We start from the raw sequence: 13,604 nt of genomic DNA on the forward strand, positions 1-13,604 counted from the left end.
AACCACATGCCATTAAATAACCTATATCTTCCAGCTATATCTTTTTTTTTGTTCCAGCACCTTCCAATGAACCAAACGCCATCGGTTAAACAGCCGCAGTCGATTTTAAAAGATCCGTCTAGACATAAATACGGCAACCAATATGGTAGCCCGATATCATCAAGCACACCGCAGAATAGTAATTCAAGTCAGATTTTGACCGTGCAGAATCTCACATCGGACGTACCACAGTACGGCACAATCAAGAAAGACAATAAAAAACAAAACGTAACGATAGACGAATCGTACAATAAAAGAAACGAAACACACGTAGTCTAAACTAATTGACAAAGTGAAGTGATCGTTAATTACACAAGTGAAAGCAACTGCTCGTGTTTAACAGTGCAAAGTGATGTTATAAAGTGAAACGGTGAGTGGACTGAATCTATTGTAAATAGATGAACTAGTGAAATAATTAGATAGTTTTAAAATTTCATTGATTGTGATACCAATGATTAAACATTTCGTGACAGAATGATGTGTCCATGGTTTTTAGATAGTATCAAGATATATCTTAAGAATTATAGCCTATAATGTCAAGATAAAATTCAAAATGGCTACGTCTGGTTGTAATGATCGTTTGACTGACTTATCAATATAACGATTGTATTTTTTTTCTTTTGTAATTAGGCGAAACGTCCAAAAGACACGTGTTACAGACGAGTGTAATGTAACGAATTTAATGTTAATTAAAACTATATAAATACTTGTAATTTCATCTAAATAATTTGCAAATTAAATTTTTAACGATTCCCTACGAAGGATCTCTTTTTTGGTTAAGTTTTTAATAATATACTTATAGTAAACATTGTTACGTAAAGAAATTTGATTATCTTTTAAAAATATATTTATGGGAAAATTTTAAATTTACCCGTTCGATTTTCGAATCAAGTTATTTTCGAATGACATTCGAAATAATACAAATAAAAAACGTCTTAACGCTAATTATTCTTTAGACGTTTTTGTTAAAATTGATTTTTTATACGTTATAAAAATATAACGATTGATGACGCAAAACAATTCTCACTTTATATGTAATATCGAACGTGTTATTTTTATCGAAATTATCATTTATATCAATGAAAATCTTAGTTTAAAATGTAATTAGTAATTGTTGCATTTCATTAAATGTAAATAATAAAAAAATAATACTCAAACGCGAACTGACAATAATAATAAGTTTTTATTAATTAATTTTAACCCCCTGCTTACATTAATTGTAAATAAATCATTAAAATAAAAAAATAGCGTTTCTACTACAAAATTTAATCGGCGTTAATACAGATACCAAAGTTTTACTAATTTAATTTTTAAGTTGTTAAGCTACTTTTTTTTAATTTTATTTTATTTTTCAAGTCGATTTTGTAACAATCTGTTTGTAATTAATGAATTTACCCGACTGATTTGTCTTAAAAAAATGTTTATGAACATTTTCCAAAATTTCCAAAATCCATCCAACGATAAATACGATTATATTTACAGATGGATGTTATTTATTGTTACATTTCGAATTTAAATAAAAGAAAATCTAATATATATTCTTTTGTTTTATTTTATTTCCTTTTTTCCTTTATTTTCTTTCATAAAAAAATCTCCAATTATTATAAACATATCATTATTGAATTTCATTTATTGTCGTAATAAATGAATAATCATTTTCATTTAAGACATTAAATTTAATAAATTTACAATGTGCCAAAGTAGTTGGTTATTTTAAATGATATAATTTAATATTTATTTTTCGCTTTATTAATGTTAAATAGAATAATATTGTAGCTATGTTGTACGTCCTTCTACATTAAAAATAAATTTAGTAATGTATTCAAACCGTGCCTTATAATTTTACGCCATTTTGAGAGTAAAATATCACATAAGGATATTGCCAAAATCTAATCTTAAATAAAAACGAACTTTTAGGTGTAAATTCGTATAGTAATCATTAATTTTAAAGCTTAAAACATTTTTCAAAAATTTGACATATTTAAAATTAATTTGCCACAATAATGTACGATCATTTATTATAAAAATAAATGTAAAATAAAAATCCATTCCCATCGACTGAAGCTGAAGCTTAAGCTCCTCAATACTAACTATTGAGGATTATAATTATATAAATAAAAGTGAATAAATTATAAGTGAATATTTAAATTTATGCATTTTTGTCGTTTTTTTTCTAACAAGTCAAGTGTTAACATTTATTATAAAACCATACAAGCTTTTGTTGCTAATATCCGTTGTTATATGTAATGTTAATGTTTGTTTAATAAATCACGAGCTTGTCATATAGTATTAAGAACTCGAGTTCAAACATATTGTCAATATATTTAAAATAATTAGTCATGTCAATGTTATGAACATTTTTGAAAATTAATTGACGTTTTAATATAATGATGCGAACATTTTATCGTAATTCATTTGATTTTCGAATTAAATGAACCTATTTTTATTTGTATAGTTATAAATATTTGGCAGTGTTAATAATAATAATTGTTAATTAACATGCGTGCTCAATAATTTATTCGATGTTAATTATAATTTTGTTCATATTTTTTAATAATGATTTTATCAACGTTAAAATTTAATTATTTTAATACATTAAATTGTAAAAACGTCACCATTAAAATTATATTTGAAATAATAAATTCTAAATTTGAATTGAAAGAAAAAAATGTTGATAAAATCATTACTACCACTCTCGTTCATTGTAGAATAACTCCTCTTTATAAAATAATAAGGTTGTAAATTGTTCGATAATTCCAATGTGACTTTGATATTACGTACGTAATGCTCATGATGTGTAATCAGCGTAAATTGAATTAAAACATATATGTTAAATATGTTTTTTTTTCCAAAATAACCCTATAACTTTTTTTTTATTTAATTAAAAGATAGCCGGACTAGCAAATGTTACACGTAATGGTAAATTACACTTGAAAAATACTATTATAAAACTTTTGTATTCCAAAATCATAAAAATAGTACAGTTTGAAATGACCAATCATTTTTCAATAATAAAATTAGGTAAAGTACAGCGCCGACCAAGAGAGAGCGAGAGGAGCGATCACTCTAGGCAACAGGTAGCAAGTGGCGCGAAAAGGTAAAAAAAAATCCAGAAGTCCATAAGCGTTGTTTGATCTTTATAAATGTATTACTTATTATTATATAACATTGATTGAAATCTAATTTATTTGAAGTGAAAGCGTCGACCAAACGGCGCTGAAAGATTATCTCGCTCTACGCTGATCATGGGCCACGGACGACGCTAGAAAAGAAGCTGAGCTATTTTTTTTTGTATAAAATAGGAAGGCGGACGAGCCTCATATGGGCCACCAGATGGTAAATGGTCACCAATGCCCTTAGACATTGGCATTCTAAGAAATGTCAACCATCGCTTACATATCCAATGCGCCACTAACCTTGGGAACTAAGATTTTACGTCCCTTGTGCCTGTAATTACACTGGCTCACTCACCCTTCAAACTGGAACACAACAATATCAAGTACTGCTGGTTTGCGGTAGAATGTGTGATGATTGGGTACTATAAACTAATAATTAATTCTTTAGATTTCTACTCGGAGCTAATGGAGACAATATTAAAATGCTTTTGTTCTGAATAATAAGATGAACACAAGATTCATTATGATATTTTATGATGTTTTGTATGTACGCAAAAACATAAAAGTTTTTTTAAGAAATAGCGACGTACATACTGCTGATACATATAACACATACTTAATCAGGATTTTTACTTAGATCGATAATTCAATGTTAGGAGCTTTTTCAATTCGTTTATTTTTTTTAAATTATATTTTGCTTTTTATATTTTTAAATTTATCAAACACCAAAGGATGATTGTAATGAGTAATTATATTATTTTTAATGCGAATTATTATAATTATTTGCATAATATATATTATTATAGATGAATGTTTCTTATAATTTAAATATCCCACCTAGTATATAAACACTCACAAATAAACATATCATTATTACAACACAAGGAATAAGTATAAACTAAACAGACTACGCAGATTTAGTACCTAGTTATGTTAGCTCAAAGCATGAAGACAATAGAAGTAAATGCTTAATCAGGGGAATGTAAGTCATATGTCTTGGGAAACGATTTGTAAAAAAAGGAAGAACATTCGACTAGAGCATAAACCTGTGTTCGGTCGTGTCAATTTTAATTATAATTAAATATTTTAAAATTCAAATATATTATCTTTTTAAAAAAAATCTGTCTTGCTCCCGTAAACTTGTCTACGTCTTTTATGCGACAACTTAAAGAAACGTTCAAAAATGTTCAATTTTAAAATTTAAATCCATTTTAATGGCAGTGAACGTTTGTGCGTTAAAGGGTATTACAAAACCACGGAATTTTTAGAACCACCACCTCGGTTATGAAACAATCGCCTCCCGGCTATTTTGAATTCAAGATATAATTTTATTATTATTATGAAACCTGTAATTGTAATTTAACAAACCCGCTGAGTATCTTTCGCCAGTTTTTTTTCAGGTCTGAGGCTTTTAATTCGAAACTTATAGTAGATTTTTATCAATCTGACGAGCTGGTTGGCCTGGTTGGTAGAGATTGGTAGTACCTTTCGCGCAGTAGGTCGTAGTTTCGATTCCCACCCAGAACAGATATTTGTATGTATAAACTTGTATGTTTGTTGAGTCTGGGTGTAATTATCTATTAAGAAAAGTAGTATATCAGTTGTCTGGTTTCCATAGTACGAGCTCTGCTTAGTTTGGGATCAGATGGCCGTGTGTGAATAATGTCCCAGGATATAATCAATCAAAAATCAAAAATTCAAGTGTTCAATTCAAATTCACGTGTCGTCCAAAAGTGCTAGTGAGAGACACTTAGAGAGTACGGATGGAAACATTCTTAGATATAATGTAATGAGATGTTTAAGTAAACAAAAATTTACTTATTAGTTTTAGAGTAAATCGTAATACAACTAAGGACCTAATATAATTGAGACTTCATAAAAAATGTCCTTTTGTAAGCTTATTGTACTGGAGTATATTTAATTTGAATTTATTTATCTATTTACTTTGTCTTCATCAACTTTATTGTATAAGACTTAATTATTTTATCAAATATTAACAGATTTATATTTAATAATAGAAATTAAAATCAAAGTCACGAATATTACTATAAACAATATTTCCTAAAAATACACATACGTTGCTACGAGGGTTCTACGTCTCGTAGACTCGTAGAGCCTCACGTAGTTGCTGTTATAGTACTATTGAAAGGGTTTAAAAACTTAAATCTCATTGTTGCATATATTTTAATGATTTTTAACGCTTTACTTGCGGCTTGACTCGCATCGTAATTCAGCATTCCTGAATACCTCTTTCTTCAAAAATGAAGGATTTGTTTAAAAACTTTTGTCTCCTTCGTCACTACCTTAGGAGTAAAACTTTTTGTGCTAACGTACTGTGTCAAATGAACGCGTATACCAATTTTCATAGTGCCACTTCCAGCCGTATGTTGATAGGTCAGTCAGTTAATCAGTCTATTTAGATAGATAAGTAATAAACGTATTACATCGCGTAACGCCCACAAAATATCTATTGTTCCACCCAAATTTGTGCATTTTGTTATTAAGGAATTTCAAATATATCTATGTAATAAAACGAAAAGAAGATTTTGTCTGGTTTATAACCTTATTTTTTATGTTAACTAAAACCAATACAATTCAATAAATAGTTTAGTAAATATGTTTATGTACTAAAATTTAACACGAAAATAGCATGAAAGGCATTAATATTCTCGTCTAAAATCTGGAGTTATACCTAAATATGCTAAATACAGGTCTAACGTCAAATGCAGATACCCATAAGGTTTCTCGTCGGTCCAATATGGAAACGCTTAGCGAGAAACAACAATATTTTAGTAAATTATATTTTAATGTTATCAAATGTTTTACATATTTTATTAACTTTTAGAAATACAAAAGTAAAGTAGCGCATGTCCTTCCTTGGGGTTCAAGCAGTCTTCATACCAAGTTTTATCAAAATTGTTTCAGCGGTTTAGCTGTGAAAGCGTGACACACACAGAGTTACTTTCGCATTTATAATATTAGAATAGATCTTCGGTCAAATTGTTGATGTTATTCAACTCTACAAAATCAGTTTGCGATATTATCATTCAAGATTTTCGAATCAATTTATTTAATTTAGAAGCAACAGTTTTCTGTGTCAAGAAATGAGACCATTAAGCTAATAATATGATTTAACTTACGCTTGTTACTTTAACTACAGGCAGACGCGTGAGGGAGTTCATATTGATATGTTAATAGCAGCTAGCGACGTTAGGTTTATACGGAACCGCTGTAACCTAGGATCAAATCTAAGCTAGTCTATATCGGCATTGGATACTACAGTGATGCGTCACTGAAACTTGATAGTATATAAGACGTAATGCTCGAGGATAAACTAATATTAGTTGTATATATTACATTTTAACGAGCGCTATATCTTTGTTAATCTCGTTGATTCAAATCAAACTAATTACGAAGAAACTTAGGATATAACGTCAATCACATTTTTCCAATCCAACTCTGCACCACTTACGGTAGATGGATGATATTATTATTTATAGGTAGGCAAACGGCCACCTGATGGTAAAAAGTCGCAATTGTAAATGGCACTGGAAGAAATATTAACATTGCCAATGAACCTTGGGAAGTAAGATGAGTTTGAGGTTTGAGGATTCAAACCGGATCACAACAATAATAAGTATTTCTGTTTCACGGTAGAATATCTGTGCACAAAGCCCTACCACCCAGTAAACTATAGCAGAAACCTTCAAACACGTCCAAACACTGTACAATATTTCAACTGAATCGGATGATCGATTGATGTATGCGTTCATGAATGTAATAATAAATTTGTTTTAACGTTATTCGTAACTCCAAAAACAAACATACAAAGTTCCTCATCCCGTGGGACACATCTATCCGTTGAATATCCGAAACCGAGAGCAGAATCTCGACGATACGTTTAAATTTGATTAGTGACCTGTCAAATAAATTCATTCGGGATATTTAGAATACTCTTAACTTTATTTCACTCTTCATTTATTAAATATTAATAGATGTATGTATGTCTTCAGGGAAGTAGAAAAGAACAAAGAGTACCTTTGCCCTTTTCTACTTCCCTGAAGATGTTCCGGTACAATTTTATGATGATAAAGTAGTTACGACTTAAAAGCATAAAAAACAAACAAACCCACTTTCGCCTTTATAATAATAGTAATGATGTAAAATTATTCGAATTTTATTAAAAAATATATTGCTTGTTTCATTGGTGGGCGAACAAATAGGCCACCTGATGGTAAGTGGTCACCACCGCCCATAGACATTGACAAGGTAAGAAATAATAAGCATTCCTTACCTAAAAAATGCGCCACTAACCTTGGGAACTGAGAAGTTATATCCCTTGTGATTGTAATTACATTGGCTCACTCAAATCGGAACATAACAATACAAAGTTCTGCTGTTTTGTGGTAGATTATCTAATGAGTAGGTGGTACCCAGACGGGATTCGTCGTTGACCGTCGTAGCGTGCGGACGTGTTCGTTATCTCGAGCGAATGTTGCTAAGCAAGTTACGAATACTAACTGAAGCGAAACATCGTGGCTTTGGCTGCGTTATCTATGCGTTGTGGATGTTTTTACGACTACTTTGGCTTTCTTTAAGAGTTTTTGTTGTTTCTGTTGTGACATATTCTGAACTCGGCTGTGCAAATGGATTGTTGTTTCGTCTTGAAATTGGTTATGTTGGTTTTCACTGTTGTTCTCCCTGGACGCCCTGAAAACCCGGACCACGGATGCGGTGGCCCGAGGGGACGTAGTTCTGGCAGTATCGATAGATGTTGCGAACGCCTTCAATAGTCTTCCTTTCGAGACTATTGGGGAGGCACTCCGATACCACGGGGTGCCTTCCTATCTCAGGAGGCTGTTGGGGGCATACCTCCAGGACCGGGTAGTCCTCTGGGAGGGGGGCGATGGGCGTCTTGTCCGGCGTCGGGTAGGCTGTGGTGTTCCACAGGGGTCAGTTCTCGGCCCAATTCTGTGGAACGTTGGCTTCGACTGGCTCCTGCGGACATCCGTCCTTCCCAGAATGGGGGTGTTGTGCTATGCGGACGACAGTCTCATCACGGCGACAGGGCGGAATTAACAGGAGGCGGCTCGCCTGGCCGAAGTCGGTACGTCGCTCACAGTGGACCGCATAGGAATGTTGGGCTTGAGGGTCTCCATCTCAAAAACGGAGGCCCTCTTATTCCACGGTCCACGTCGAGGCCCCCCTCGAGGGGCGTTTATCACCGTCCAGGGGACGGTGATTAAGGTGCAGGCCCACATGAAGTATCTGGGCCTGACCCTGGACGGAAGATGGAGCTTCGGGCAGAATTTTGTCCAACTTGGCCCGAAGCTCATCAACGCTGCTGCTGCCTTAAGCCGGCTCCTACCAAATGTAGGAGGGCCGGAAACGCCATGCCGGCGATTATACTCCGGTGTTGTGCGGTCCATGGCTCTGTACGGTGCTCCCATCTGGGTGGACGCTCTCACCGCTCGGAACAAGGTTCTCTTGCGAAGGCCGCAGAGAATCATAGCGGTGAGGGTGATACGCGGATATCGTACGGTGTCGTGGATGGCGGTAGTATGCGCAAGCGAGTAGGTACCGCTGGTTTTTTAGTGGGTATTCCGGCGCCTTCAGCGCCGGCGAGTCCCACATACCCCCCCACCTCATGTGGGGGAAACACATAAATGTGTTTTTCCAGCGAGAAAAAAAAAAAAAAGGTGGTACCCAGACGAGCTTGCAAAAGTCCACGTACTACCCAAGTACCACCAGTAATTGTTTGTATGTTGTATTGTATTTGTATTTATCATAGTCATGTTATTTTACATAAAAAAACTTATTAATTTTTAGGGTTTATATAATAAATAAATGGTTATTTGTACTACACAAAGTATTCCCAATGCCTGGTTCCTATATTAAATGAATCATAATTGTCTATTAGTAACCGATCGTTTTTAAGTTATTAGTTAAACACGTTCCTATAAATGCTAACCTCCTTTACGTAACGAACAGTTGTTTACTAGCTAGTAGGTTCACTCTTGTCACGTCAGTAGTCTAAATTTAAAGCGAAGAAACTGCTAAGCACATCTGCTTAATAAAATTACATACTTAACCCTTCATCGAAATGCGCTGCATTATTTTGTAAAGGTTTTATATATTAGCTTAGTAGTCTTTTCAGTTAAATGTTACAAAAAACTTTTTAACGAAATCTTTATCAGTTAATAAAGATTTCCTTAAAATTAATAAGATTGTTTTTAATTAAAAATAAAAATGAATACAAAATTCCTCATTTTGAGTAGCTTTGTTTCTTATAGAAATAGTTGAATATCATAACTGAGCATAAGCATCCTATTAACATTATACAGTTATTATTCACTATTGAAAAATATACTTAAAAAGGCATTGCAACGCAACGCTTTAGCTAATATAAAATAAAGAGTCAGGTGCTTAGGAGGTCTAACTAATTTTCAAGTAAATAGGTTAGATAAATGATCTCAAAATCTAAAACAATTTCGATCTCAGTTCTACGATCTTACTAATAAAGAATGCTTAAATACTGTTTATTTAAACATTATAATCTCTCTTTCTAAAATCAATGATTTGGTATTCTAAAGAAGAAGACAAAGCATTGTTTAACTAATCACCCGCAAAAGAAAGTGAGGTCGTTATATTTTAATTATTTATTTATTAAAGATATCCAACAAAGAAAACAGCACTTACGAGTACATAACGTAAATAATGGTTTAAAATAAATGTCCTTATAGGAGACCACATAAAACACATTAAATAACGACTGAACAGAAGAAAAATAATATTACATAATGATACTCTATAAGGTAGGAACTATCAGAAAGGTAAGCAATGGTTGTTAACGGCTATTCGTGCTTTAAGTGTACACACTTCCAACCTCCAGACTCGGAATTGTTACTGAGAATTTTTGACAGAAAAACCGAACAACTTTTTATTGACTCGATCTGGTTTGGATCCAGGATCTCGGGATCTGCGGCCTTATACGTAGCTTTTTTTATAGTATAGGAAGGCGGACGAGCATATGGGCCACCTGATGGTAAGGGGTCACCAACGCCCATAGAAATTGTCGTTGTAAGAAATGTTAACCCTCGCCCACATCGCCAATGCACCACCAACCTTGGGAACTGAGATGTTATGTCCCTTGTGCATGTAATTACACTGGCTAACTCATCCTTTACACCGGAACACAACAATACTAAGTACTGTTGTTTCGCGGTAGAATATCTGATGAGTGTGTGGTACCTACCCAGACGAGCTTGCACAAAGACCTACCACAAGTATGTCAGTCCAAACATTACTATTGTTATTGTGTCAAGATTTCTTCCGATATTTTCTTCAGACCCACTTAATGCGTTTATTTGAAGTTTCCTCTGATTTTCTTTTCGGCAATATCAGTGACATGTTCTTAAGTTGAGTGAGTTATAAAATTATTGCGATATAAAGATTATTGCACTTAAATTACCAAAGTATGTACTTAAATCGTCTAAATTATATAAAGATTCGTAGACACCCAAAAATATTATATACGTTATATTTAGTTAGAAATTTGTTACAACAACAAATATAGCCTGTGTGTATATAACTCCATTGTGAAAAAATATTCAAAGTACGAACAGAAGCGAAATAAATTTATATATGTGGTTTTCTGAATTGCAGTAAATACACTGAATTCATTTAATACTCTTTATGCGAAACAATTAAATTTTATATGAATTTAATCGTCTGGAAGCGGTCGTTATATTAATAGCTGTATTTGGCGGGTGACCTCACGGGCGTATTATTGGTGGACCTTTTTACCCAGTCACTAAGATGGCTTATATGACTGATGATTACCTCGTGGTAGAGACTTGTGCAAACCCGCTACCACCAAAAAGCAAGTACTAACTAACTAACTTACTAATTGTTGTATTCTGGTCTGAAGGGTGAGTGAGCCAGTATAACTATACAAGGGACATAACATATTAGATCCCAAGATTGATGGCGCTTTGGCGAAGGAGTGGTTAATATTTATTACACCGTCTATGTCTATGAGCCGTGGTGACCATCTACCCCCAACGCTTATCATCAGGTAGCATATTTGCCCCACGCGACTTAGTATATGATAAAAAATCATAGAATTTCAAAATTTTATTAGATTTCATTTTAATATACATATATATCTCATCAATATCTGAAATGGCCCAGTGGCTAAAAAATCTGAATCTTGTAGGTATTCAGGTCTTAACTCGAAAAATCCGTCATTTATAATTCATCCGTTTTCGAAGTTAAAACTTCTTTAGGAGCGTTGCGCTGGTTTATTGTAGGGGATAGACCCGTGACTTCACGTCGCCCGACATGCTAATATTAATATAATGAAATAGTTGAAAGTATAAATAATTTAAGTATTGTGAATTTTATGCGAATAATAAAAATTCATTCGATTGAAATTTACGTAAATACTAACAGTATATACAAAATAAGTGTATTTTAACTGTTAGTTCTTTAAATTCAGGTGTGTTAATATTTTGTACTGATTTTGCAACATACTGTTTATTTCGATGAATAAAAAAGCTATATAATAAAAATGGATAGAATTATTACTTGGAGTGCCAATAGATGTGGTCAAACATCAACAGTTTCAATTTTCACTTCTATCAGCAGTCCCTATAACTGCCTGTTTTTATATATATATATATATATCTCGTAAGTGAGCACCTATGAAATTTTATTTTTAATACAGCGGTTAAAAATTGCTCTCGAGTTTGTACGAAAAATACTGCTTGATTATAAGAGCGTTAATTGACGTATTGAATTTAATTGTTTCGATTCCATATTATTTTTCAAACGGTCACCCTCAAAAGGGATGACAAAGATGCGATTAAAAACAAAATTAATAGTCTCTTATAAAGTATTGCAATACTATATTGAATTCTTCAAAGCTTTCACAACGATTTCTTTTAATCCTGATGTCTCCAGACCGATTTCAGCCACGGCAGCAAATCTCAAAGACCTAGCCTCCTGTGCCGGACATATTATAGTGCACAAATATGTGCGCAAACATAGGTGTACTCTATTCCTTCTTATAATCCGACGGGAAGACAAATCCGACATGACCGGAAATAGTTCACGCACAGAACCAAAGGCTTTACGCACTTCCAAGTTCCACACTACTAATACTGAGAATTTTTTGACTGAAATACTCAATAACTGTACATCGGCCTGACCTAGGATTTGACCTGGAGTCAGCGTTATATATCTAACTACTCTACTAGTGGGTGGTTTTCAGACGAACTTGCACAAAGCCTTACCACCAAGTGTACCATTATCAATAGGAAATAGTCTATTAACCAGGAGATATTATAGTGTCAAATTTGTGCGCACACACATATGCTTGATGATGATGATGAGAGATTTGGTAGTATTATGTTGAATATCGTCGCAATGACGCAGTCTCTTAAACCTACTTATATTAATAAAAGTCAAGGTTTGTTTGTTTGGATGTTTGTTACACAATTACGCATAAACAGCTGAACGTCCTAAAATGAAATTTGGAATAGATCTTGACAACCTCGCGGGTGCAGTCGCGGGCGACTTGTACCAATACTATATAATATTTTAAATACGAAATAAATATATTATACATTACCATTCATCTAAATGAATTCGAAATTTATTTTTTCATTGATAAACATTTTTAATAGTACTGAAGCATAACAGGTTGACTTATAGGCAAAATCTACTAACATTTATCTTTGCCACTCAAAAATGCTATATTAAAATATTATTTGACAAACAGCAAAAAGTCGTTTTTCTTTTCTTCATAACTCATCGCAACAAATCGGTCATTTTTTTTTTGTTTGGTCGTACATTATGTAATTCGATACCCACCCAGAAAGCCCTACCACCAAATGTTACGCACATGCAATTTATTCGATAATTAATTGAATAAAAACTCCATACACATTTCCTAACAACCCAAGACGAAGGTCAAGTGCCACGTGATAATTGCCATTATTTTTAAGGAAAAATATAACAACGTTACAAAAATAGTCTCACAAATTGAGCAAAATAATGATCAAAACCTTACAATTAAGGGCCCACTTCACCCGACTTGTTATCGAATACCCATCAGCTGTTCATTTTTATCTTCAACGGCCATAAAAGTACTAAAACATTGACCTTATTTAGGAAGTAGATAAAAACTTGCGATATATTAATTTTAACAAACAATCATGACCCAAACTAATAACCCCTAAAATCTAAGAACCCTAAAAGGTTTCGCTTATCGCGATTGGTGCGCTTCGATGACTTCTATCGGACCCTTCATGTTATTCCGTATAAGGAACTTGTAGAGAAATCTGGACTGAGCCTCGATACAGACAGAGAAACAGTAAATATCTTATGTTTAAGTAACATCAATTATATACATAAAGCGCAGTTACGACTAGGTAATAAAGGTTT

The 13,604-nt window shown here is 33.2% G+C and overlaps 1 protein-coding gene across 3 annotated transcripts in view; it reads left to right on the forward strand.

Moving 5' to 3' along the window:
• Positions 1-907, forward strand: part of LOC126778423 (nephrin) — a 236,331-nt gene extending 235,424 nt beyond the window's left edge. For all 3 annotated transcript variants that reach the window (XM_050501931.1, XM_050501929.1, XM_050501930.1), the window contains exon 29: positions 58-907. In XM_050501931.1, coding sequence (XP_050357888.1) covers positions 58-318 — 261 coding nt within the window. In that variant the 3' untranslated portion in view covers positions 319-907. The remainder of the gene's footprint in view (positions 1-57) is intronic.
• The last annotated feature ends 12,697 nt before the right edge of the window (positions 908-13,604 follow it).

The sequence above is a fragment of the Nymphalis io genome, chromosome 26 (genome assembly GCF_905147045.1).
Source record: "Nymphalis io chromosome 26, ilAglIoxx1.1, whole genome shotgun sequence".
NCBI classification, from domain to species: domain Eukaryota; kingdom Metazoa; phylum Arthropoda; class Insecta; order Lepidoptera; family Nymphalidae; genus Nymphalis; species Nymphalis io.